The 26,039-nt window shown below is 38.6% G+C and overlaps 1 protein-coding gene across 7 annotated transcripts in view; it reads right to left on the reverse strand.

Moving 5' to 3' along the window:
* Positions 1 to 26,039, reverse strand: part of FILIP1 (filamin A interacting protein 1) — a 217,642-nt gene that overhangs the window by 41,590 nt on the left and 150,013 nt on the right. For all 7 annotated transcript variants that reach the window (XM_033103049.1, XM_033103045.1, XM_033103050.1 and 4 more), the window contains exons 3-4: positions 20,814 to 20,987; positions 13,533 to 13,711 (exon numbers count right to left, since the gene is read on the reverse strand). In XM_033103049.1, coding sequence (XP_032958940.1) covers positions 13,533 to 13,711; positions 20,814 to 20,987 — 353 coding nt within the window. The remainder of the gene's footprint in view (positions 1 to 13,532; positions 13,712 to 20,813; positions 20,988 to 26,039) is intronic.

A 26,039-nucleotide genomic window follows, 5' to 3' on the forward strand; every position in this document is an offset into this window, starting at 1 on the left:
TCCTTTTATCAACTGCTCCCTATTTCCCCCACTCCCCAGCCCCTGGCAACAACTTTTCTGCTCTCTGTTTCTAGTAGTTTGACCTTTTTTTTTTTTGATACCATGCAGTATTTGCCTTTTTCTGTCTGGTTTATCTCACTTAGCGTAATGCCCTCAAGGTCCATCCATGCTGTCACAAATTAGAAATTCCCTTCTTTCTCATGGCTGAATAACATCCCATAGTATATATATACCACAACTTTTTTATCCATGAATGGACACTTAGATTGTTTCTATCTCTTGGCTATTGTGAATAATGCTGTAATGAACATGAGAGTGCAGTTCTCTCTTTGATATCCTGTTTTCATTTCCTTGAATATATTCCAAGAAATGGGTTTGATGAATCATATGGTAATACTATTTTTAACTTTTTGAGAGCCTCCATACTGTTTTCCATAGAGGCTGAACCAATTTACATTCCCACCAATAATGCACAAGTGTTCCCTTTACTCCACATCACTGCCAACAATTATTATCTCTTGTCATTTTTTTACTATAACCATTCTAACAGGTGTGAGGTGATATCTCACTGTAGTTTTGATTTGCATTTCCCTGATTATTATTGTATTCACTCATTCTTAACTGGCTCCCACCAAGGACCAGACACTGTATTAGGCCCTGGGGATATGGTGTGAACAAGACAGAAGGACAAGGTCCTTATCCTGGTGGAACTCACATTGTAGTGATAAGTGCCCCGATTAATAGTAAGTAACAAGGATGTTTTTCAAAGAAGATGACTGAGGACAGGGGACCTGTTCTATAAAGGCTTTCCCTAAGGCGATAACATCTGAATGTGAAGGATCAGAGAAATCAACCATGTAAAGAGCAGAGGCAGGGGCAGCAAGTGCAAAGGCCCTGAAACGGGAATATGTTTGGGAGGTTCCATGCACAAAAAAATCAGTGTGACCAAAGCATGGAGAGCAAAAGAAGGAAGGTACAAGGTCCACTGGAATAACTCGTAGGGGTAGTTAGTTCACATTGGACGTGTCCTTATCAGGAGTAGATGCTCTGACAAAATACAAGGACTTCAATGCGTACCAGAAGGTTTTCTAATTAGCGTAAGGAATATTAGAAATCATTTTTTTATTGGTGAAATGAGTGATTCAAGACATGTGGCACCTCTATCCGTGTATAAATGAGATGTAAGAACCTGGTGAGCCCCGCAGCCCGTTGTCCTGAGGAGTGTTGCTCTAGACCCAACCCTCCATTTGGTTCTTTGTCCCCCAAATTTAGCAGAGAATTCTATCACTCAGTTTAACCAGAAAATCAGCTGATCCTGCAGCTAGAATGTTGCCGTGTATGCCTGATTGAACTTTTCATGCTGGGAACTCGTCAACATATCTAAAGGACAGGAGACTGAAACCTCACCAAGCTTACAAGTACTGCTTACTAACAACTATATGTGTGCAAAATTCAGTTGGAGACTTGTTTTCATCATGACATACGATTTGTCATGTGTTCTCAATATCTTCCAATAAGGTCTGGCAATTGGAAGAAAAACAAGTTGACTTGACCCAATTTGCCACACCGTTGTAAAGAGTTGTATTTTATTCTGAAGACTCTGATTACATGATTTAATGTTTAGAGAATATACTTGGGAGCAGGGAGGAGAAGAGTGGAAACAAGCTGACTAAAGAAAGCTTTTATCGTAGCCCGGACAAGCAATGTGATGGTAGCTTGGATAAGACTTTATCTTGGCCTAGGGCAGTGGTAATGGTGCTGGAGAAAAATGGACATACGCCAGACATAATTTGGAAGCAGAATCAATACCACTTATTGGTGGCTACATTTGGAAGGTTGAGAGAAAGAGAAGGATCAAGGATGATTGCTAGCCTTTTAGTTTGAGTAATTAGATGGGAATAATGTCAATTGAGATAAGCACAACTGGAAGGAACAGATTTGCAAGAAGTAACCAAGAGTTCTGTTTTGGAAACACTCATTTGAGAAACCTATGAAACATCCAAACAGTCTAGTCAAGTATGGACTTTTATTCAATTACCACTTACTCAATGAATTAAATAAACATTTTCATTTAAAAGTATCAGTAATTTTCTTTTCTATGAATGACATGCAACCAAATGGAGGCTCTCCTCTCATACTTTTTAGCACATGTTAACTGAAATGTTTACTCCAATGTAACATAATGCACGTGGAAAGTATTATTGTGATGACAGGTCACCAGGCCAAGTCCTAAGTCCATTGTGGGTGGGGATCTTCTAAGACAATCATAACTTCTTACAGCGTTGGATCCTAGAGACAGGCTGTCGTCATCCTAAAAACATCTGGTTGCCACTGAGCCTCATGACCTGAACAAGTGGCTCTTAAAATCAAGTCTTCTCACAACTGCCCCTAATTCAAATTGATCAGGAAAAGAAGAGATAAAGAGGACATGTTTCCTGAACATTTCTGAGAAAGATCTAGTTTAGCATATGGCAAGTGGGAAGTTTCTCAATGTGTGGGCGATCGCTGGTCTTGCCAATTCAATGTGCTTTCATCTCAGGAGACATTTTTTGCAGCAGAGGAGTTTTGTACTCTAACGCTGTGAGAAGTGGATGCACTAGCAGGATTGGGGGGAGTTGGAGAGGGCAGGCAAGAAGAAGAAAGTCATAGAAAATGCTAAAAACATTGCATTTGCGTTTCTTACGTGGGGCAGAAGAATGTTCTTCTAGGATCTTTCCCTGGAGGTTTGGTAATGGTGGATTAAGTCTGGGCAGTAGTTCTTCACACAATTATGCCTCCTTCCTTGGGAGACATAGACTCCAAAACTTCTTCTCAAATGTTACAGATTCCAGAAGTCAGACAAATCTGTAACCATTGGAAAGCTGAGCAAATCAGAAAGTATTGGAGGGAAGGATGGTGGGTGTAGATAAGTGGACAAATTAAGAACAATTCCATGATTAGAATACAAGATTTGGTGACATTTTAATAAATGACAAATAGAGGTAAATGACAAAACACTCCTCTCTTCTAATAGTACACTGGATGTGGAACAGTCATAGCCCACCAGTTTCCAGTTTCCTTCACACTTCAGATCATACACATGTACTTCCTTAAGCATTTAAGAATAAAATAAATAAAAGTAATTCTCAGTAAACTCCTATAGGATATCAGGAGCTACACAAAAAATATAAAGAAAATCCTTAAGGCACAGCATTTCTGAATTTAAGAGGAATGAGTTAAGATTAAATAAAGTTGACCTCTAGTTTGTTTACAGTTGAAGCTCACATTTCAGCCCCTGAATATTATTTGAATAGTTTCTTGGCTAAGAATTCACATCCAAGAGCTGAATATGTTATGCATTGAGCATGAAAGACCCAACCTTTGATTAATCTTTTCTGTTCAAACTTTTCACCACCATGAAGTACTTTCCAAACACAAGCATTCTTGGAAAAAGAGTGCATATTCAGTCAAGGAGCCAGAAAGGAGCAACCTCCAAACACTGAAAACACCACTTTCCCAAGTTCCAACTCCCTCTCTGGAGTCCAGAATTTGTAATGCTAATATGAGTACCTTCTTCCATCCTGAAAAAAAAAAAAAAAAAAAATCAAAGTAATGGAGTTATTCTCTGTGGTGCTCAGAGACACATTTTCCCAGCATTTTCTTTTCTTAACTGTTTCTTGGTTTAGGAATTTGTGCAAAAACAACATTTGCCTGGTATTTATTGTGATGACAAATGGCTGCAAATTTAGGGTAGCATCTCCAAGCTTTTTCATTTCAGAAAAATAATCTCACTTACTAATTTTCAATACCTGATTTTGTTCTTGATGCTGAAACAAAACATCAGCTCAATTAAAAACTTAATTCAACGAGTTGGAATTTGGAAACCAAAAAATCCCAATTATTAATAGTTGTTGGAAATTTTCACTTTTAATCCATTGCCTTTGCAACCTGAACTCAGTTGTTTTCTCCGGAACTTATACATCTCACTAATGCTTCAATTAATTTTTTTAAAAATCTATAGGAGACTTTGGTTTTATATTTTCTGACATACAGAATGCCTGTCAGAATTACCAATTGTCTGGCATTACAATTGCCTGGATCGTGACTGATAGTATCAGTGTATTGATAGATCAGAAAGAATAAAAAAATAATTTGTCCCTATAAAGTACTAGTTATTCACTGTATTCCACTTGGGTAGACACTGAAGCCATTGACTGAAAATTGCCTGTTAAAGTACCATTATAGCTGGACTGTTTGTTATTTCCTAATGATTTTCATTGTGTGTTTCTTAAAACATCCCATCTGTTCTAGTTCCTGAGGGCTGTCTGATTAACAGTAAAACTAAGCATACATTTGTATTTGCTATATATGCTGTATCAATCACAACCAACTTTTTTATCTAAAAAGTATAAGGCAAATCTGCACTAGACTTTCTAAATAAGTGAATTTGTATCTGGAGTCCACTTAATAACACACAATTTCTGTGGAAAAATACATGCATTTAAACCCCTCAGATGATCCTCTGAAGGTCACAACGCATTTGTAAGCACATTATCAGCACTCTGGAACCAGTCGCAAAAACACATTGTGTCTCCTTAGCATACATATGGATTATTTTACCAATGTGTGCAAGAAATACAAATATGTTCCTTTTTCTGTATCTTTTATAATTTCCATTATGGGCTCCCCATTCCACTTTATCTTAGTTAATTCTGAGTAATATCAGCCAAGTCAGGTTATCCTTAGTAAATTTAAAGACTCTTGAGTCAAGAGTGAGTCCCCCAAGTTAATTCTAGGGCTTCAGGACCCCAGTTCTAGAGTTGGGACTAAGTTCTGGGATCACCAGGAAGGTGGATGGGCGTTCACCGAGCCTTCACATCCTTTACACGGTATCCTCTGGGAGGCATGCTGCCATCTCTGGTCTCAGTTGTCAATATGCTCAGGTTACTGGTCCAAGTGGGTCACATTCCTGTCCTCATGTCCAGCCCTGTCTCATTTATTCCCATGGCCTTTCAGAGCCTGGGGTAAAGTCTAAATATCCTTTTAGGGTTGTAGGATACTGAAGTTTTATCAAGCTCTCTCCAAGCAGACATATCAGATACTCATCTTTACTCTATTTCTCCTGAATTATCAAAGGGAGAACCACAAGTTTTGCCATGCCTTTTGCTATGGACTGAATCGTGTCCTCCCCAAATTTATGTCAAAGCCCTAACCCCTAGTGTGATTGTATTTGGAGATACAGGTTTTAGGGGGTAATAAAGGTTAAATGAAGCCTTTATTTAGGAAGCTCCTTCCTTTATTAGGAAGCTCCTAATCCAATAGAGTTAGAGGCCTTATAAGAAGAGGACTTACAAAGTCTCTCTCTCTCTCTCTCTCTCTCTCTCTCTCTCTCTCTTGCACATGCACAGAGGAAAAGCCACGTAAGGACACAGCAAGAAGGTGGCCATCAACAAGCCAGGAAGAGAGGCCTCACCACAACCCAGTCCTGATCTTGGACTTTCAGCTTCCAGAACCTTGAGAAATAGATTGCTGTCCACCTAGTTATTTCTTTACTCTCAAATTCTCCATAGCACTTCTACCTGGGCTTCTATTGCTCTTTACCTTCCCTCTCCCCACCTCCCAACTCCCCAAATAGCTCAAAACAGAGGCTCTTGTTTTGCACTCCCTCCTCTCATGACATAGACCTCTCTTACTTTCTTGCTTCTCTCTCAGTGAAACGTCTAAGCAGGAAAGAAGATGGGTAATTACATATTCTTTCTAAAGCTATACCTAGATCCTTGTTTCTGAAATCCAAAAGACACGATATTGACTTATTTTCTCTCCTTCAGCTGTGACAACTTTTCCTTGAGGCAGTGGTTGCTCTTGGCTGGCTGCTCAAATAAAGATATGTCACAGAGCAAATGAAAATGTCAATATTTAATTATATAAGAATTCAATTACAGTGGAATTACTTAGTCTCTAAGGTGGTAAGGGACAGAGTCACCCAAGTGACCTAAGATAGGAGTGCTTAGAAAGAGTACCCCAGAGTAAATTAATGCGGAAAACTGTATTTCCAGCCACAGAGGCCCAGGGAGAACTGGGGTATTGTGCCTCATTGTATAGCATACACCTGCCGTTCTAGTTACCCAACAGCAATGTTCATAATCCAGTGTTTGTCATCCCCTCAGAAACAGGTGGTCCATTGAAACTCCAGTCTTGTGATGTAGTTATTCTTCACTCTTAGAATTTCTATGTCTCTTCTGGCTTTTTTCTTGGCTTCTGTTTTCTTTACTTCTTTCTATTTCATATGCCCCAAGAGAGTGTCTCTGTGTTAGTCAGTCACCATCGAACAGAGCACAGTGTTTGGCAGGGTCCTTACGCCAGGTTGCCTCACAGGCCTCAGACTAGGCTATCAAAGGTTGCAAACTAGTCACATTAGAGACTAAATAGCCAAGAGATGAGTTTTGTTCACTGCACATTGTTTGGTAAATTTGAGTCAGCATTGAAAAACTGGAAGATTTTACTAAAGTCAGAGTTCTGTCTTTTCCTGAAAAATCAGAATTGGCACCACTGGGCCCACAATCTAAAATTTTGTCCATCAACCTGAGCTGAATTGTGACTTTCGCTGGTAGTCACAGCTTGCTCCCTCTAGCCTAGCAATGTGTGCTAAACACCTGGACAGCTTCATTCATTTACTGTCAGGTTCTGGAAGCATTTGAGTTGAAGACCCCTGTGAACTTTGTCTAGGATAGTTGTCAACTTCTGGTCTAAATGGTTGTGATCAGCATTTACAGACTCATATGACGGAAAGAATGACAATTATGTGAAAGGAACTTTCTCTATTTCTCTCAGAAGATGCCTTTTCAGTGAATCAGATGCTAAGAGTTTTGGGAACTATCTGACAATTTTCTGAAACCTTTCTGAAAGAAAACAACTCAATGACTGGTTCAGATATGGAGAGACTGACAACCTGAGCACCTCCCAGTACTTGGTTCTCACTCTTTACCTCTCATATTTGAATTCCAAACACCATCCTCCATTCTCACCTCTCCTAGGACTTTTCCAGAATAAGTGGAATCAAATACCAAGACTGAAGCATTCTTACATATTAAAATTTTAAACAGTAAAGTATGTTTCTTGCCCATTGTCTCTCAAGCTCTCCTTTTTAATGCTTTTCCTTTCTTGTGGTCAGTTTTCTTTGATTATTACCCTCCACCCCCAATATTAGAGTCCTTCCTGGTTCAAGTTCTGTTGTGGTTGTTGTTGTTGTCCTTAAAGTCCGAATACATTGAATCTAATTAACCAAAACTCTCAGTTAGCCAGCTTAAGTCCTAAGATCTGGAAAACATCTTCACCATCCTTATCCACAATAAAATACAACCATAACTGACATTTAGATGTAAATATAATCTAATAGCCTCTGAGGTTGTACTGGTAGCAGGTAGCAGCACCACAAGATCCTGAATCAGCAAATATGACTTAACTGGATTTTGTGATATATTTAAAAAATTTTTAAGGAAAGTAGAATACATTTGAGGAAGAGTTTCCATAACAGTAAAAGTAAATTAATTCATATCATAACCTTTGATTAATCAGAAATTTTTATTGATCAGATAGCCTGTTGTCCTAGGCATTATCTTTTAAAGTTATATTACTAAGACCCTGAAGAGTCTTAGATCAGAGGCTGTTAATTCAATGACCTTGAGAATGAGGGCACTATGATACTTGGGGAAAAGATCACATCCACCCAAGACTCAGCATTTTTGTACTGGTGAAATGCACCTCAAGGCATTTTTTAATGGGCTCATTCACATTTAATCCACCGAATGACTAGTTAAGGGTGAGTGACATGTTCCTAGTTCTACAGTGATGATAGTAAATATATTAATATCCTGGGTCTTTTAAGAGGATCAATTCTCCTTTGACTCTGAATTTCCAACCCTGGGAAGCTGTCATTGAGCCACTGATTGCCTGATCCCTTTAAGTAAGATGTAACATCACTTTTTACATCAACTCCACCTACCCCCTCCCCCAGCACAAACATCCAAGCTGTGTGATGGGGTAACACCATCAACCCAGCCTCCTGCATTTCAATCACATTTTCCAGAAGGAAGTGGGATCTGTATACTGCAAGGGTGAGAGGATTTGGAAGATATAGGTTGATCCTACCGTTCTTACAGAAAATTAACTATAAAACACATTCCTTCTGTGACTGAATTTCTGAATTCAAATTCTTCTCCTTTCTTAAAAAGTTTATTCCCAGCAATTTTCTTGGTCCGTGAGATATTGATAGTAAGTGGCATATCTCATGACCAAGTTAAGGTCCATGAACTTGAATTCTGAACCTGCAAGAGAACAGATGTGCAGTCCAAGAAGTTGTGCAACTTTGCAAGTCATCCTTTCTTCCTCCATGCATTGGAGAAATGAGGCATTCATATTAATCAGAAGGTAAGAACTTGGAAGTAGAAAAGTTTATCTTTTTACTATGAGAAACTCAGTTCCAACATTGATTCTCTCAATTAACTGTTGGCGAGTGACCTTGATGGAAGGAACGTAACCTGTCCACTTTCTCTCCTCCTAAATAGGGATGGTAATTACGTATTTTATAGTTTTGTAAGTATTAAACAAGACGTCTATGTGTCCAGCATACTGAGGAAGTCAATAAAAGCTAACTGTTATTGAACAGCATCCAGCAGAGCACTAACACATAGAAAGTGCTCCATTGTTTTCTGCTGATATGCCCCACCTATTGATTACTTTCTGCTTGATAAGACTTGATCATTTACACATCAGCAGCAATCTTTCTCTACAAAGTGATTCTCCAACCTACCAGTGAGAAAAGTCAAATTTACTGCCATATTTTAGAGATAAGGCATCCAGATCCAAGAAACTTCAGGAAATTATGCCAGGGAACCAGATGTGAATCTTTTTCTATAAAGGGAGCCAAGAATATCTCTCAAGTTTCAAAAATTTGCTCTGACTCGTTGCTCCCCCACATAGGCACATGTAGTGATGCAGCCTGTCCCACAGGCCTCCAGGCCAATGCCCGATCCCCTCCACGTTGACCTCAATGAACAATACCAAAGTGGGGCTTGAAAGCTTCCCCTCCATTCAAGCTCCTGCTCCTGCATTTTCTGCTTCACAACTTCTGAGATTTCTCTTGAGATGCTGATTTGTACTTTAAAAAGAAAAAAAACTTATACTTGGAAGGCTTGCTGCAATATTATATGATGATGTAATTATTTATGCAATCCCAGCTGAGCCTATAGAATCCAAACGCTTTAAAATCTACATCTACAGTTATAGATTTAGACAGCACTCCCCCATATCATTTACACACACACACACACACACACACACACACACACACACACACCCCTCAAATATTTCCTTAAGTTCCAGACCATTTTCTGCTGTAACTGTGCTCTCTCTATTCTGACATTCTTGAAGCTTCCCTAGTGGAGTTTAAGATTAAAATCACAAGTCATGCAGTTCAGACAAGGAATAAAATATAAACTCTAAAGGTGATCTCATGTGCTTAGAATTATGCCTTTAAAGATCAAGTTGGCTTAAAATATGGACCAAATATGGGCAAAGGGAGTTTCCTTGACCCAATCTTAATACAATGATGGATATTTTCATTTTGATTATTAACAATGCCAGTTAAGCAGACGGCAATTTTTCATGCTATTTCCTCTTATTAATTTTGGGATATGACTATTTGTAAAAATAAATATGCAGTAAGTGATGGTAGTAAATCATGATCACAGTCTGTTGACTTAGAATAAAGGAAGCCCAGAACAACATATTGCCTATTTTAGGTACTTAATTTGTGGAATTTTTATACAAGATGAATTTAACAACTCCTGAAAAGTGAAAAACAATTTCTGTTTCTAGAGTTTTCACATTTGCATGGTCGAGGTCAGTGGCTACCATAAGGAGGTAGCTTGGAGGGGAGTTGTATTTAGCCCTCCCGTAACCATCAGCAGGCTCCCATCATAACCACCCCAAACAGAACGCAACGAAAGTAGAACACTGTAGGCTAGTCAAACTCAACTCCAAAACAAGTCCCCAGGCTGTTTCATCCACGGATGATGTTTTAAAGCTTCTCTTATCTTGACAATCTAGAGTCACTGGTCCTAATATCTCTGTGTTTATATCCTCACAATATCCACCATTATGCCTTTTAAGATTTTGTGTCATAGTTTGGACATAAGAGCATGGAGGTGCGGAGACACAGACACAGACACACACACACACACACACACACACAGAAACACACACAAAGGAAACCGAAAACAAGCCATTTTGCACAAGAGACTTATTTGCATAAAAGTGCTAGACCAGTGGCCTGCATTGTGATCTGAGTTGAGCTACATAATTTTTCTGGCCTCAATTTCTCTAACAGTAGAATGAGGGACTTGATAGAGCTGATCTCAGAAGTCCTTTGCAATGTTCAGAGCCTCAGATTTCTGGTTTCATCAAATATCTGAATCTCTGAATATCTGAATTGCTTATCAACACCTGCTGTTGATCTTGTATACCTGGGTTCTTTTTTGTTATCTTGAGTCATTTTTCTGGAGGAAGTGAGAAGCCCTTATAGAGCAGGCTAATTATAGAGAATAAAGCCTAGATGTTACTGGCTCTGAACCCCTCCCCCCATCATGTCACCACCAGCAGATGAACTGCTGTCTGGTGTGGAGACACCCTGTAGAGTCACACACCCAGTGGGAGAAGCTGAGTGATTATAAGAATCAAATCACTTAGGTTTATCTCAAGTCACTGTCTTCTTCCTTTCCTCAGGCTCACAGTAGAAACAAAGGTAAATGTTTCTGAAAGAAAAGTTCTTGGATCTCTCTCTCTCTCTCTCTCTCTCTCTCTCTCCCCCTCCCTTCCTCCCTCCCTCTCTTTCCTCACATGAGGGACTTTTCTGAAGAAGGGGACAGGAGTGTAAAACAAAGAAGCAAACGAAGGACTTGGTACAGCCTACACGAGATCTCCCACTAGTGCTGGGAAATGCTGGTGTTTTTATTAGCTTCAGCTCAGCGTCTCCTACAGGTGCTGCGGCCATGTGGCACCCAAGCAGGAACCCCTCAGAGCATCTGGGCCCTGGCTGAGCCCTGAAGGACTAGGTGTCAGGCCACAGTCTGAGGTCCTTATGGGGAGGGGCTACCCAGGGACTTGGCCCACAGGAAAGCAAGACTCGGGGTCAGCAAACTGCCACCCTGAGAAGTAGATCTAATTATGACCGCTTACTTCAAAGGGAGGATTTAACCCAAAGCAGATTTAAGAGGGCAGTTTCCAAAGGGCAGCAAGAATCCCAGAGCTGACCCTTGAGGAAATCCTCCAGGGTTCACTGCACCAGGAATGCTGCAGGCCAATCTCAATGGACGCCTCAGATCGCAGAGAAATTCAGAGATGCCAACTTAAGTTACCAAGTCCTAGTGGCAGTGTTTAATTTAGCATAACAAGTGTGTCAGGGTATGCCTTCAGTGGTGTGGGCCGTCAGGGGATTGATCTGGGAAAAAACATTGACAGTAAAATATATAAAGCACTAGAGTATAACCTGTTGAGTCAAAATACTATTTCAAAACCTTAAAGTGGTTTGATATTTAAGTGAGAGTCAAAGGTCTCTTAGTGAATTCTTATCTAAAACATGAAAGTTTGGTAATATATCCCAGTTGTGCTGGTCAAAGTACCAAAAGCATCTTGAGATAATTTTTTATTTGAATTTTACTTTGAGTTAAAAACCTTCTACATAGCACTTCACTTAGGAGATATGGTTGTTGTAGTTGTCTTAGTAAAATTAACTCCAAAAGGGGGCAAGGGATGGGAATTGTAGAGCTGAGCAACATGAAGTTAGTAAATAGATACATCTGGGATGGGCTCACTGAATAATTGATGTAAAGGTACTCTGTGAACTATAAAGCTCTCCATCGTGTGTTATCATTTCAATTACTCTACACAAAAACTAGGAAAACAGCCTGGCTAAGTACAATCTCCTTCCACACACTTCATTTAAACCAACACCTCTGTAAGTGAACTAGTGCCACCTCAGGCATTTAACTCAGGTGCTAAATCACAGAAAAGACAGACATATCTGCTTATACATGAAATAATTTACAGAGTGATCCGAAAACAAACACAGGTGTTCTTTCAAATTATTTGATTTCAGAGATTTTAAAAAGTCAATAATTAAACAGGTTGCTACTCTTTTACCTGACACCTTCCAGCACAGGACACCTAACTGGAGGTCTGTTGTAGAAATACATCATTTATAGTGTCATTAGGACTTTGTTTGCAATAATTGTGCTTGAGGTTGGAAAGTTCCCAGAGGTTGAGGAAGTGGAGTTTATTATCAACGGTTATCAAAAATGTCAAGTTAGACCATCTATTTATTCAAACGTGAAGCTGATAAACCTCAGCTTATAGAAGCAGGGTACACGTATAAAGAAACCATAAATTGAGGGTTTTATACATAACACTCCAGCCATTGTTCTCTTTTCCACTTCTGCTTCCTCAGGGATGTGCCAAGTCATATAAGTAAATGTTACCAAAAATTTTTAAAAATTTAACACAAACTTGTTCTGTTTCATGTTTTTATTTGCTCTCTTATTGTGATAGTCTTTTTCTGGTAAGTGAACTAAACGGTGAAAAGCAGATCTCTTTTTGGTAAATAAATAGATAATAAAGCTGGGATTGGGAAAGCTGTCCCTGAGTGGCTCTTAATGTGCAAGTTCCAAACACAGAAGCAGACATGCTTTGTTACTCAAAGCATCAGGACTCAATGTCATTGGTTTCAAAGACTGTGACATTCACAGACATAACCATTCAGCTGAGGGAAGGGAAAGGAGAGAATAAGCAAAAAAGAGATGCTGGAAAAAACTGCATAGTATAGAAGAGTTAATTACAGAGCTTATCAATTTGGAGTCTCTGCTTCAAACGTGGTGATCATTGGTCTGAGAAAACCGCCTAAAAGGATAGCTAAGCAACGCTCAACACACTGAGGTTTTGTTTTGTTTTGGTTTTGGTTTCTGACACTGAGTCTTAAGAGTTTGCATCCCTTAGAAAGTTAACCAGGTAGTTCTAGTCATTAATATTCAGATTTTAAATATTATTAGTATTAAGATTTTCTATACTAGTATTAAGAATGAATAGGATTCATTTAAAATTGTTAAGCTTAAGAATTTGCTGTCCTGGATTTCAATCCCAAAGAGAACAAGCAGATTATCCGAAATAGAACGCAATTAGTAGAGAGGCTTTTCAAATATAGGTGCTTCATTGATCAAGTTCATATATAAGCTCCCTGGGTTTCTTTCCAGCTTTATAGTTTTATGGCTTTCAACATCCTAGGGAGAATGTGGAGTCCTACTTATATACACCTCCCCAAACGTTCACAGGAATAATTCCAATAAAAGTCTGTCTCACTCTCTATGGTCACACACCATTCAGAAGCTGGAATTAGACTCTGGACACCATCTGTGTATTATTGGAACAAGCCTGACCCCTGATAGGGGGCCAGAGGTGAGGGCTGCTGGCCTCCTGATGTGACGGGTGGCGTGTGTGCACATTACCTCTCCCGTTCCTGCTCCAGCAGGTTGGTGAAGTCGTCACTCTTGTTCATGTAGTCAGTGTGTTTGTGCTTCTCGTTCTCCAACTCGTACACAGTGCGCCTGTGACACTTCTCCGCCAGCAGCAGTTGCTCTAGCATGCGCCGGTAGGTTTCTTTCTGTTTCTCCTCAAGTCTGTCCAGCTGAGTAAGCAAATATGGGAAAGAGCTTAATGTTTTATTTTATTTGCATATGACTCTAAATAATTTGTTTACATTGGTCTATGTGATTTATTCCCTGAAGGGGAGAACATCAAGTGTGGTATTCTATGCCATTTCCCCATTCCATCATTTTCTCTAGGCCACTTTTCTCTAGGCTTTATAAACTAGCCAAGAACAAGGCTACAGTAATGTCTGGCCTTCTGGCCCCTTTTCTGTGAACATAGTATGGCTTCTAAACTTTCAGGAGAACAAACTCTTTCACTGTTTTCATGAGATGACACAAAGCCCTCTACTCAGAAAGAAAGAGGATAACATTCCTCTTCATCTTAGAACAACTGAGAGCTCAGCATGTACGTGCTCCAAACTCCTCCCCTAGGAAGTAATTATCATCATCACAAGTTTTTTTAATGTTTGCAGTTAAATGTATTTCTAGGAAAAGTATACAAAGGACCCATAGTCCTCTTTTTCAAGAGATGCTAAATATAGGGAGAATTTCAAAACTAGTAGAGAGCACATATCTCAGTTTAAAAGAGGTCTCATCAAATTACTGCAGGGCTTTGTGCCTATTTTCTGGCCAGGCTATGTGATCGTGAAGGGGTCATGCCTTAATCATCTTTTTAGTCCCCAGGACCCAGCACAGTGCCTGGATCAAAGTAAATGTTCATTAAACGCTTGTTAAATTGGATCAAATTTCACAATATTAATAGTTCCCTTTCCTACTTTCCTTTTCAAACTCTAGTACAGGGTTTCTCAACTCAGCACTACTGATATTTATGCCAAATAGTTCTTTATTTGGGGGGGGGGGCTGTCCTGTGCACTGGAGGATATTTAGCAGCATCCCTGGCCTCTGCCCCCAGTAGTACCACCACTAGCTGTAGCAAAACAATCCCCAGACATTGACAAAAGTCCACTACTGGGAAAAACTGCTGACCCTCCCCGAGTTGAGAAGCACTGCTCTAAACATGTTGAAACAGGCGTGTTTAAGATCCATTCTCAATCCCACAACCAACTCCCTAAAACCCAATGGAGTAGCGCCACAGGGTATAAGCCTCAGAGCTGCTTCCCCTGGATTTTCCATGTTCGTCTTTCAATCATAAGAAGAATCCAAGATTCCCTCCACAGTTGCATAGTTTCATTGTGAATGGGTCATTTCTGGGGCCCAAAATAAAAGAGGTACTGCCCCCATATTTCTCAGTTCTTCTGCCTGCATTTCCACTTTCTTTGCCTAAGGGCAGGTGACCAGATAGACTGGTGGAGAAGCCCAGGTGGCTGATAATATCTGAGATCATCAGAGACTGGAAATTATACTTTTATGGGTTCTGGTAAATTTCTGTCACCTTAAAAGGACAGTCTACACAAGAGATTTTCTCATTGGTATAGCTACGTATTACAAAATATTCTCCCCCAAGAACTCTCCCATCCTCCTACAAATGTGATTTTCACCATATTTTATAGAATTTGCCAGGCATCACTGAAATGCCATCATCCTCATCATCCTGCTTCTCATGATGAGAAATGTAGAAGGAACAACTCTTTCCCCTTTTTGATCTTTTATGATGAAGGAGTACTCTCCGTCCTTTTCAAAATATTTGGAAGAGCAGCTTCTGCCTGCTTCTTCATAATCTCCCCCATTCCTCCCTAAGAAAAAAGGGTGACTTATTTGAAGGGATAAGGAACTGGCAATAAGCAGTTCAACCTTTTCATTTCTTATTTTTTACTCTGCCTGCCGTAATATGGTACATTGTGCTCTGTAGGCCCAAACCCTCTCTCAAGTGCGTTCTCCAAAGTCTAGGAGGGAAAGTATAGAAAAGCCTGGTGAGGTCATTTATCTACTTATACCAATAATAAAGTTAATATTTTAAGTCATCTGTTAGATTCCTGCAGTATCCCTCAATCCATTCAAAGAACTCTGGAGGGGGAGATGGGAGTATTATTCATTGGATGGTTGACTGAGATATACAGTGAGATAGACACTGCAGGGGCATCTGGAAAAAAAAAAAACAGCATGCATTGACATTAAGTGTTCTGAGGCAGCCTGGGTAGGAAGTAGGCCTTTGCCTTCACACATTCTGTCCATGTGCCTCTGACATTGGTTGTTTACTGCAGCTACACTCCTGGGGCTTGGCTACTTCAGTAGTTGCTGGGGTCTCTGTGGGCAGTGTTCACCTCACCTGCACTAACCACTTGACCCCAGCACTGATTACATAATCAGGAAAACAGTCTTTTGGTCTCTAACCCATAGGAAGGATGCTGAGAACTTGGTGTGTGCACTGCGTTTTTCGCACAGAACAACAGACCCAGACTTTAAACTGCAGAGATAGTAAATTCCTCTTTAGCAGTATAGCATTACTATAGTGTATGAGGATCTAGCTTTGAATTTTAAACTCTGGATGTAAGAACTAACATACGTAGCAATAGATCAGCTGTGCCAGACCCTGTTTCTCATTATTTTGTTTGGAACGGCATTGAACTCCTAGGAGAGAACTAACGTGGACTAACCTCTTGGATCTACGTGGCTTGTCTACAATGAAGACCACCTCTCATAACTATGGGCTGTGTAGATTCTTCAACCACATACGCTATGTCCATGGCTTTTGGTTTTCAGGATATAAAGTGTGGCTCAACCATAGAGGAATAGTAGCTTTGACTAATGAGTAGTGAAAGTGAAATGGGCACTTATTACTTTGGAAATATAGCTCCTACTTGGATGGAGGTGGAAATAAAATTGAATGAGGTCATCATAGTGCCAAAGGCCAAAATTTACTATGAAAAAAGTGTACCTGGAAGTCTTATTCTAGTGAATCAAATTGGTGAAGAAGTTCAAGGACTTTTGGTGGGGAGAAATTTCAGTATGTTTTAGACAAAATGATCATAGTTCAGTAAATGATTTTCACTCTGTTATCAGCAGAAAGCTCGCTGGAGAAGTATGAAGGAATTTAGTAAGAGAGAAATCTGCTTAAAAAGAAACATGAGGTCTTAAAGACCAAACTAGGTTTACACAAAAGGGAAATGTATCTAAGTGCTCTTAAAGACAGAGCTGTAAAAAGAGAGAAAATTTAGTCATTGTTGAATCAAAATGAGGGAACAGACAGGAGGGCACAGAAAACAGAGCAATGCGACTTTCCCCACAAAGAGGGTGTTGGGATCCAGGAAATGTTTGAGGAGCGTGCTTAAAACTGCAGATAGCCCTTCCATGAGATCAATTGAGGCCCTTCTTTTGAAGACTGCAGCAGTATGCAAAGTGGTTACATAACATATAGACAGATTTAAAAATTAAAATGTGAGAAGATTAGGGTAGAATATTTGAAGTATTATTAGGTGCGTTTTCAATGTCAGCTATTTAGATGGGCCCTGAGTAAACATGCTCAAGAAACTTGGAGATGTCAAGTTTAGAGGAAAGATGAGACAAAAGGGGATTCAGTCAGAACAGCAGCAGCTACAGTCCAAACATGGATGTGGTATGATGGGAAAAGACTCCTTAGTAAAGATTATCCAACTCAAGGACATTAAAGGAGGTAAGGTTTGTGTTGAACAAAGGATCCTCTTGGCAGGCTCATAATTCCTTGATTTTGCTTCTCTCGTTGAGGAAGCCCACACAATATAGAATATGGAAGGTAATATAAGGAAAACAAATACCTGGGTCTGAAAGTATAGGAGAAATAGAAGCAAACAAATCAAAAAACTTTACGACCTATAAAATACTGATAAAGAAAGAAGGGAGCACTTCAAGAAACTGGTCAAAATGTTAAAAAAAAGAAATTTCAGCTGTGCCTTCTTACTGAAGAAAAGGTTGTGACAAAAGAAAATACTTTGTTGCTTTGCGTAGGACAAATTACTCAAGTATTAGAAAGCTCAAACATGAGGAAGGCTAAATTCTGAGAACCAGCAGCAATGGGGTAAGGTATGTTCGTCAGTAGGTCCCAAGGCAACAGGCTTCAGAAGGGTTGCCTGGGAGAGGGGTGATTCTCCAGATGAAACAAGGGAACAATAAGGGAAACCACTGGTAAGAAATGGGTTTTCCAGGCCTGGGCATTGGGTCTGAAAAAATAGAAAGATTAAAAAGGTTTTAAATATGCAGTTGGAAAACTAGAGCACCTAACATAAGACCTAGACACAGAGACTGTCACAATCGCAAATCCCAAAACGTCACAAAAAGATCCATGAGTATTTCAAATGCGGCTCACTGAGGACAAGGATTGAACACTCAGCGAGATTCCTCCACAGAACACAGGGTTTGCCATTTCCCATAATTATTAACCTTTTGATGGTAACAGGCTCTGTCTCACGTGGACAATCACCCCAAACTGAATGGAATCCTCTTGTAGCTGAAGATTTTCTCTATCTACCCTCGTTCCTTTAGAGCAGGGGTGTCCAAACTTTTTTCAACGTTTTTCACCAAGGGCGGTAAAATACACAAACAGCCGGGCCACTCACTTGAGGTGAAGTGCGTATTGCCTCACCTGGTTTATTTAAGTAAACTAAATATATTTTTGGAATTTGCTGCGGGCCAATTAACAGTGGATCATGGGCCGCAGTTGGCCTGTGGGCCGCAGTTTGGACACTCCTGCTTTAGAGAGCCCTTAAGTCTCGCTTTGGTTTTGGTAAGATGAGTAACGGGTCTGCACAGAGTCCTAGGTTCAAGGAATATCATTTCACCTGAGAGAAGCTGACCTTGGAGCTCGGAGTTTTCTTTCATTGTTTTAAACTTATAAATGTGAGATTGGTACTATGACAATTGCATGTGTCCTAATAATTCTTTGGATTCTGAAAAGAAAAAAAAAAGTCGACTAGAGGGATTTCAAGATGTGTTAATTCAACTTTGAAAATGTTTAAGAGTCCACAGGCTAAGGCTAAGCAGAGTAAGAATTTAGGAAGGAAAGAAACTGAAACCTTAATTTCTTTGAAATTTTGCATAAGAACTATGAATTTCGATATCCCAGACTTTAATTTACAAGGAAGCTCAGGAGGATTTAAGATTTGCTGCTTAATTTCTCCCCAGATGGCAAGTGAGGCTTCACTTCACTGCTGAATCTCTGGTGAGTTCCTTTAAGTAGCCTCGCTGGGCCTAATTTGGTATGAATATTTGAATGAACAATAATTGTTTTGGCTTAAGGTATAGCATGGCTTCTCGGAACAAGATCTAGACTATCTACTCATGATCCCGGGAGGCCAATGCAACCGTGATGTTTAGGGATTTTTGCCTCATGAAATTGGAAGCAGGACTCCTGATCCTGTATAACATGAACTTCATTGTTAAGCCCAAAGTGTTGAGAGACCAAAAATCTATAGATGGTGGAAAATAAATCTTTTCTCCTTCTAGCATTCTATTTCTTCCACAAAGCAGGACTTCACCAGTTTGGCAGTATTGGGAAAAGCAGCTTCTGTCCTTTTCTCGACCTCCTCACTCACTCCTCCCCAACAGAAGAATAACTCTTCAGATCGTTGAGGGGAGAAAGGTACCAAGAAGGATGCCCCTTAGCCAGTTCCCAAAGGGCAACCCACACGGTGGGTGTTTTCTGTTCTGCTCCTCCGTCCATGAGGCAGGAGCATTTGGTTTAGGTCTACTTTCTGAAGGTAGGTCAGAAACTGCTTTATTTGTGTACTGTCCATATAACTAGGCGGGCTAGAGGCAGAGATTCTGGGTGTGTGTGCTCTGCAGACCAACCTCTCCCTTGAGGGGTCATTCCAAGGTCTAACTTGGGAGAAAACATTAGGAAGCCAAATGATATATCATTTATCTAAGCTGAGTTCTCCAATCCATGTGGTTATAATAATAACATAAAACTGATATTTTGACCTCTATATGTCTTTTACTTTTCAAATCCATCCAAGTTTGGAACTAATTAAGGGGGTAAGCAATTACCAACCTCAGATCCCAGCAGATACCAATAGCTAATATTTGTTAATTAGCGTGTACCAGACACTATGCTAAGAGCTCACAAGCATTGTTTTATTTAATTCTCACAACAATTCTATGAGATTCGCATTGTCATTTCTTCTACCTGACAGATAAGGAAATTGAGGCTAAAAGAGCTGAAGTGACCTGACCAAAGCCACATGCAACTCGTAACCGTGGATCTCAGACAAGTGGATCCAGCCTGTTGAGTGCATCCTATCACATAATCATCTCTGAACATTTTTGGAAAAGATGAGAACAGAGCTCCAGTTTATCCTTGTTGCAGACAATATAAAATTATGGGACCATCAATCTGTTGTGAATATTGTCTAAAGCAGATCTTGTCTGATATCTTTCAAACTAAGCTGTGCAAAATCTTGACTAAGTTAAAAGTTAAATTAAAATAAATTGCTTCAGACTCTTAATTTCTGTGTTCTTTTTTCATTTATGATACTAATTTCACATCTGTGAAATTTTTTACATGAATTATGAAGAGTCAATATGGTTAGATCATTAACTAGTTCCCTAATTCAACATTGAACTTCTACTATTAATACATTGTGACAGTATTTTCAACACATAGCATCAAGGGTAATTAATAACAATAGCCAATAGTTCCTAATACAATCTTATATAAAAATGATTAAAGATAGCCCTATTAGATTTCATCTTAAACAAACTGCCCTAAGCATTTAATTGGGATTTTGCCTCCACCATTGTATTTTAGCTACTTATATGAGACCATTTTAATTATGAGTCTATAAGATACCCAACACCGTAGATTTACAACCATAAAAATCAATAATGAAATCAATGTAATGTTAGGTTACCAGTTCGATAATAATCCTGACAACTCAATACTAAAACTGATGAGCACTTCAAATTTTTACACACATAATCTCTTAGAGAAATGAAAGAATAATAGACTGCAAGAGCATGTAGCTATCATAATCACATGAGAAATATATTTTTGGCTTTAAGTGCATTCAAGAAAATGCTTCTAAAATTTTTAGCATTGAAATGTATCTACTATAATTCATGAATTATTTAATTATACTTTAATTCTATATTAGTATATCATAAAAATGTTGCCTTTGAAAGAAAATGTTAAAGCATGTGAAATGGAAGAATGTGAAGATATCACTCTGAGGCTCCCTTCTGGGGGGATTACTGGTGTTGTATTTTTACCTCTGAAATTGGTTTCTCATAGACATCTTCTCCTATGGATTTCTCCTGGGCTAGGATGGCATCTCGGTGCAAAACCCGCAGCACTTTCTCTGGCTCCGCACACCCGTAATGAGCCTCCAGAACCTCAGGCTTGGTTTTCTCCGTCTTCAGCATGTGGATCACATCTTCTCTGGCCTGTGATAAAAAGGGCAGCAAGGTTAGATGGTCAACAACGTAAATCTCATGCCAGGCTCACAAAATCAGCACGGAGCTTATTGAATACATCCCCCACCTCTTCAGGGCTATCAGCAAATTCACTGGGTCTTCTGTTATTTTTTACCAAAAACAGATTGGCAAGCAGATACTCTGCTTCAGGTTGCTAGGAAGCAGGCAGGCAGAAAAGGATTTGTGCTAATATTAACTACATAAAAATTGCTTTTTCTAAGTAGCGATGATTCTGAGAGGGAGCAAGACTGCTCCTGAGATACTTACTTCCTCTCAGTGCACAATTTAATGTTTTAATGTTAATGACAATGTAACATCTTCTAGTTTTCTATTTATGCTCAGTGTAGTGTTCAAATCTGGTTTCAGATAAAACCCTGCTCTCCCCATTCTAGTTATGGCTCCAAGTGTAATTAACCAAAACAGCCTTTATTGGTAATTTCCTGTTTCCCATCAAGTGATTTATTTTGCATAGAAACACATGGCTGGGAACTCACATGGTGCTCGGCTGGGCTTTTCAATCTGATGTATTCACACTGACAGTGGAAATTTAACCCCTTTAACATATAGACTGCCAGTCAGATGAGTCAGTTTGGCGGGGTCTGAGATGTTCTTTTGGTTTCTTAGCAAAACTTTAGCATCTTGTTGAAGCTCTTGATAAAACCACATAATTATAGGTTTTATATCATATTGACTATGATCCCCACCACATAATGCAAATACATCTGGATGTATTTTCTACTGGTTAGTAATAATTATCTTTTTAGTTATAAGAAGCTGTCATTTGCTAACTGTACTCCCATCTAGTCATGTAACTTGTTTCTCCAGTAATGATGGGGGGTATGAAGTATCCTGACTTCATTCCAACTTGTACTAAAGAATAAACTGGTTGGCAACAGAGTTTCAGTCTGTGACAATGGAATAGAGTTTCCCCCTGTGTTATGCTAACTATGGCTTTGAAATTATAAACCAAGTTCATTATCACAGTATTGTAAACACGAGAGCTAACTAGCTAGCCCTAATTTAGGACCATTATAAAATTTGTTTTTCTTGAAGTTTCTCACTTTTATTGCTTTTTCATAATTAATTCATCTAATTCCAGATGGCTAAAGACTAATTTATTATAGAAACATCAGTGGACCGAAATTTGCAGATTTTGTCATGTTGTTTCTGCTACATATAATATGCTCATTTCAATACAAAAATGGAAAATGTTAATTTTGAAGAACCTTGTGTTTTGGAATTAGCAAGAAAGTTACAATCAGAAAATAGTTTAATGGAAATTCAAGGAGTCTCCATGCAGGCTGAAAGGACATAGACAGAGATGCAATGTCAGACTAGCCTTGTACAAGTTTTTAAAAGGTACCAGGAGATATACCATTGAGTCCGAGTGCAGCTTTCCTAGTGAGCCAAGAGTGCACTGTATTTGCCCACTTTCACCACTTTTATCAACATAGTTCTGGAAGTTCTAGCCACAGCAATCAGACAAAAAAAGAAATAAAAGGCATCCAAATTGGAAAGGAGGAAGTAAAATTGTCATTATATTCAGACATGATACTATATAGAGAAAATCCCAAAGACTCCACCAAAAAAACTATTAGAACTGATAAATGAATTTAGTAAAGTAGCAGGATACAAAATTAATATCCAGAAATCAATTGCATTTGTATACACCAATAACAAACTATCAGAAGGAGAAAATAAGAAAATAATCCCATTTACAATTGCTTCCAAAACAATAAAATACTTAGGAATAAATTTAACCAAAGAAGTAAAAGACCTTTACTCAGAAAATTATAAGACATTGAAGAGAGAAATTAAAGAAGATACAAATAAATGGAAACGTATACAATGCTCATGGATAGGAAGAATTAATTTAGTTAAAATGTCCATACTACCTCAGGCAATATATAGATTCAATGCAATCCCTATCAAATAACCAATGACATTTTTCACAGAACTAAAACATATAATCCTAAAATTTATATGGAACCATAAAAGACCCCAACTAGCCACAGCAATCTTGAGAAATAAGAACAAAGTGGGAGGTATCACGCTACCTGACATCAAATCATACTGCAAAGCCATAGTAATCAAAACAGCATGGTATTGTCATAAAAACAGAAACATAGATCAATGGAACAAAATAGAGAGCCCAGAAATAGATCCATGCCTATGGATTTAATGACCATGCCTATAGTCATTTAATCTATTATGATAATGAAAGCAAGAATTTATGTTGGGTTAAAGACAATCTATTTAATAAATGGTGTTGGGAAAATGAGACAGACACATGTAAGAAAATGAAGTTGGACCACCTTCTTATGCCATATACAAGAATAAATTCAAAATGAATCAAAGACTTAAATGTAAGACCTGAAACCATAAAACTCCTAGAAGAAAATATAGGAAGTAAATTTGCACACGTTACCCTCAGTAATATTTTTACTGATATATACCCTCAGGCAAGGGAAGCAAAAGGAAAAATAAATATGTGGGATTACATCAAACTAAAAAGTTTTTTCACAACAAAGGAAACCATCAACAAAACAAAAAGGCATCCTACTGAATGGGAGAAGATATTTGTCAGCGATACATCTGATAAGGAGTTAATATCCAAAATTTATAAAAACATACAACTCAGCACCGAAAAAACAAACAACCCAATTAAAAAATGGGCAGAGAACATGAAGAGACATTTCTCTAAAGAGGACATACAGATGGCCAACAGACATATGAAAAAATGTGCAACGTCACTAATCATCAGAGAAACGCAAATAAAAACCGCAATGAGATACCACTTCACCCTGGTCAGAATAGCTATCATCAATAAATCAACAAACAACAAGTGCTGGCGAAGATATAAAGAAAAGGGAACTCTTGTGCACTCTCGGTGGGATTGCAGATTGGTGCAGCCACTATGGAAAACTGTATGGAGGTACCTCAAAAAATTGAAAATGGAACTACCTCATGACCTAGCAATTCCACTCCTGGGTATCTATCCAAAGAAATCCAAAACTAATTTGAAAAAAATATATGCACCCCTATATTTATTGCAGCACTATTCACAATAGCCAAGATATGGAAATAATCAAAATGCCCATCGATAGACAATTGGATAAAGAAACTGTGGTATTTATACAGTGCAGTGTTACTCGGCCATAAATAAGAATGAAATCTTACCATTTGCAACAACATGAATGGATCCAGAGAATATTATGCTAAGTGAAATAAGTCAGACGGAAGAAGACAAATACCATATGATCTCACTTACATTCGGAATCTAAAGAACAGAATAAATGAACAAACAAAACAGAAATAGACTCAGAGATATAGGAAAAAAACAACACCTGAGGGTTGCTAGATGGAAGGGTGGTGGAGATGGGGAGAAGGTAAAGGGATTAGAAAGCACAAATTAGTAGTCCCAATATTGTCATGGGGATGTGAAAGACAGCTTGGGGAATGTAATCAATAATGTTATAAAGATTTTGTTGGGTGTCAAATGGGCACTTGTCTTATTAGGGAGACCACTTCATGGACTGTGTAGATGTCTGACCACTGTGCTGTATACCTGAAGCTAGAACTGAATAATATTGTATGTCACCTGTAATTAAATAAATATATTTAATATATATATTTAATACATACATATTTAATATAATATATATAATTTAATATATATATATAGTCATGGGATGTGGAGTACAGCATAGAGAATAGAGTCAATGGAAATGTAACAGCTATACATGATGTCAGAGGGGCAGTAGATTGGGGTAGAGAGGTTATCACTTTGTGAGGGGTGTAAATGTCTAACTATCACATTGTTTCGTACAACTGAAACTAATTTAAAATACAAAAAGACTGGGCTATATTTCAGCTCCTATCAATCCCCTCAGCCAGGCACCCTTGTGGAAGGCACAACTCCATCTCTGTATGCAGTAGCTCTGGACTAAAGGAGCCTAAGGTATGTCGATGATTTTTGGTCTCAGGCAGGAAATGCTCCCTAACTTCATCTCACACAGGTGACTATATAGAGCATCTTCTAAAAAAATGTTTCTCAAACCTGACTGCATCGGAATCACCTCGGGAACTTCCAAAAACCCCGATGCCCAGGCCATCCCAGACCAATTACATTCAAACCTTTAGTACTTTTTAAAGCTCTTCAGGTGGTTTCAGAGTTGAGAATACTGTTCCACACTAAGCAGTTAAGAGACCTAGCAACCATACTAAATACAAATCCTTGGCATTATCCAATCTAAACTTCCCCATTTCAGTGTATTTATCATCTTCAAGTGCATTTCCTTTTACTGTTCATAGACAGGTGTCATCACCTTACTTCTAAATTTAAGTCAACCTCACACCTGAGGTCAACCTTTTGTTTGGGCCAAAACTGAAGGGAAAAAAAGTTGTCTTAAAAGAAGAAATACAGGGATATGAATTTAGTGACTTATGGAACGATAGAAGGAAATATTTAGAATTATATTTGGAAGTGAAAAAAATGGCAAGAATGGAAGACTATCTCAATAACAAACTACTTTTTTTTCCATCCTTAAATCAGGTAAAGTAAAGGCTGTTTTCTAAAGTCACATTTTAACATGTGAAATACAAAGATTTATAGGGCAGACACAGAATGTACTGTATTTTGTATAATAAACTGAGATGCAGATTGATCACAAAATCTAAATATTTCAAATCATCTGCTCCCTTGCTCTCTGAAACAGATTATAGTAGATGTTTAAGAAAGGAATAGAATAAAAGCAGAATTCATAATCTTCAGAAAGAAAATCATTACAGAAGCTTAGAAAATAGACTCGAGCATATAGCACTTGGGTAATTTAGAAAAAAAATTGAAAGAGCAAAAGAAAATGGCTTAGAAGATGCTATTTTTATTCTCTCTGTCTCTTTTGCTTATATATATTTTCTAAATTTTCTACAGTGAACATGCAATTAATTTTATAAAGAGAGACAAAGTTATGCTTTCTAAAGAATGAAGAACTACTTCATCATTCTGATTTCACACAAATG

This window comes from Rhinolophus ferrumequinum, chromosome 3, assembly GCF_004115265.2.
Source record: "Rhinolophus ferrumequinum isolate MPI-CBG mRhiFer1 chromosome 3, mRhiFer1_v1.p, whole genome shotgun sequence".
In the NCBI taxonomy this organism is placed as follows: Eukaryota; Metazoa; Chordata; class Mammalia; order Chiroptera; family Rhinolophidae; genus Rhinolophus; species Rhinolophus ferrumequinum.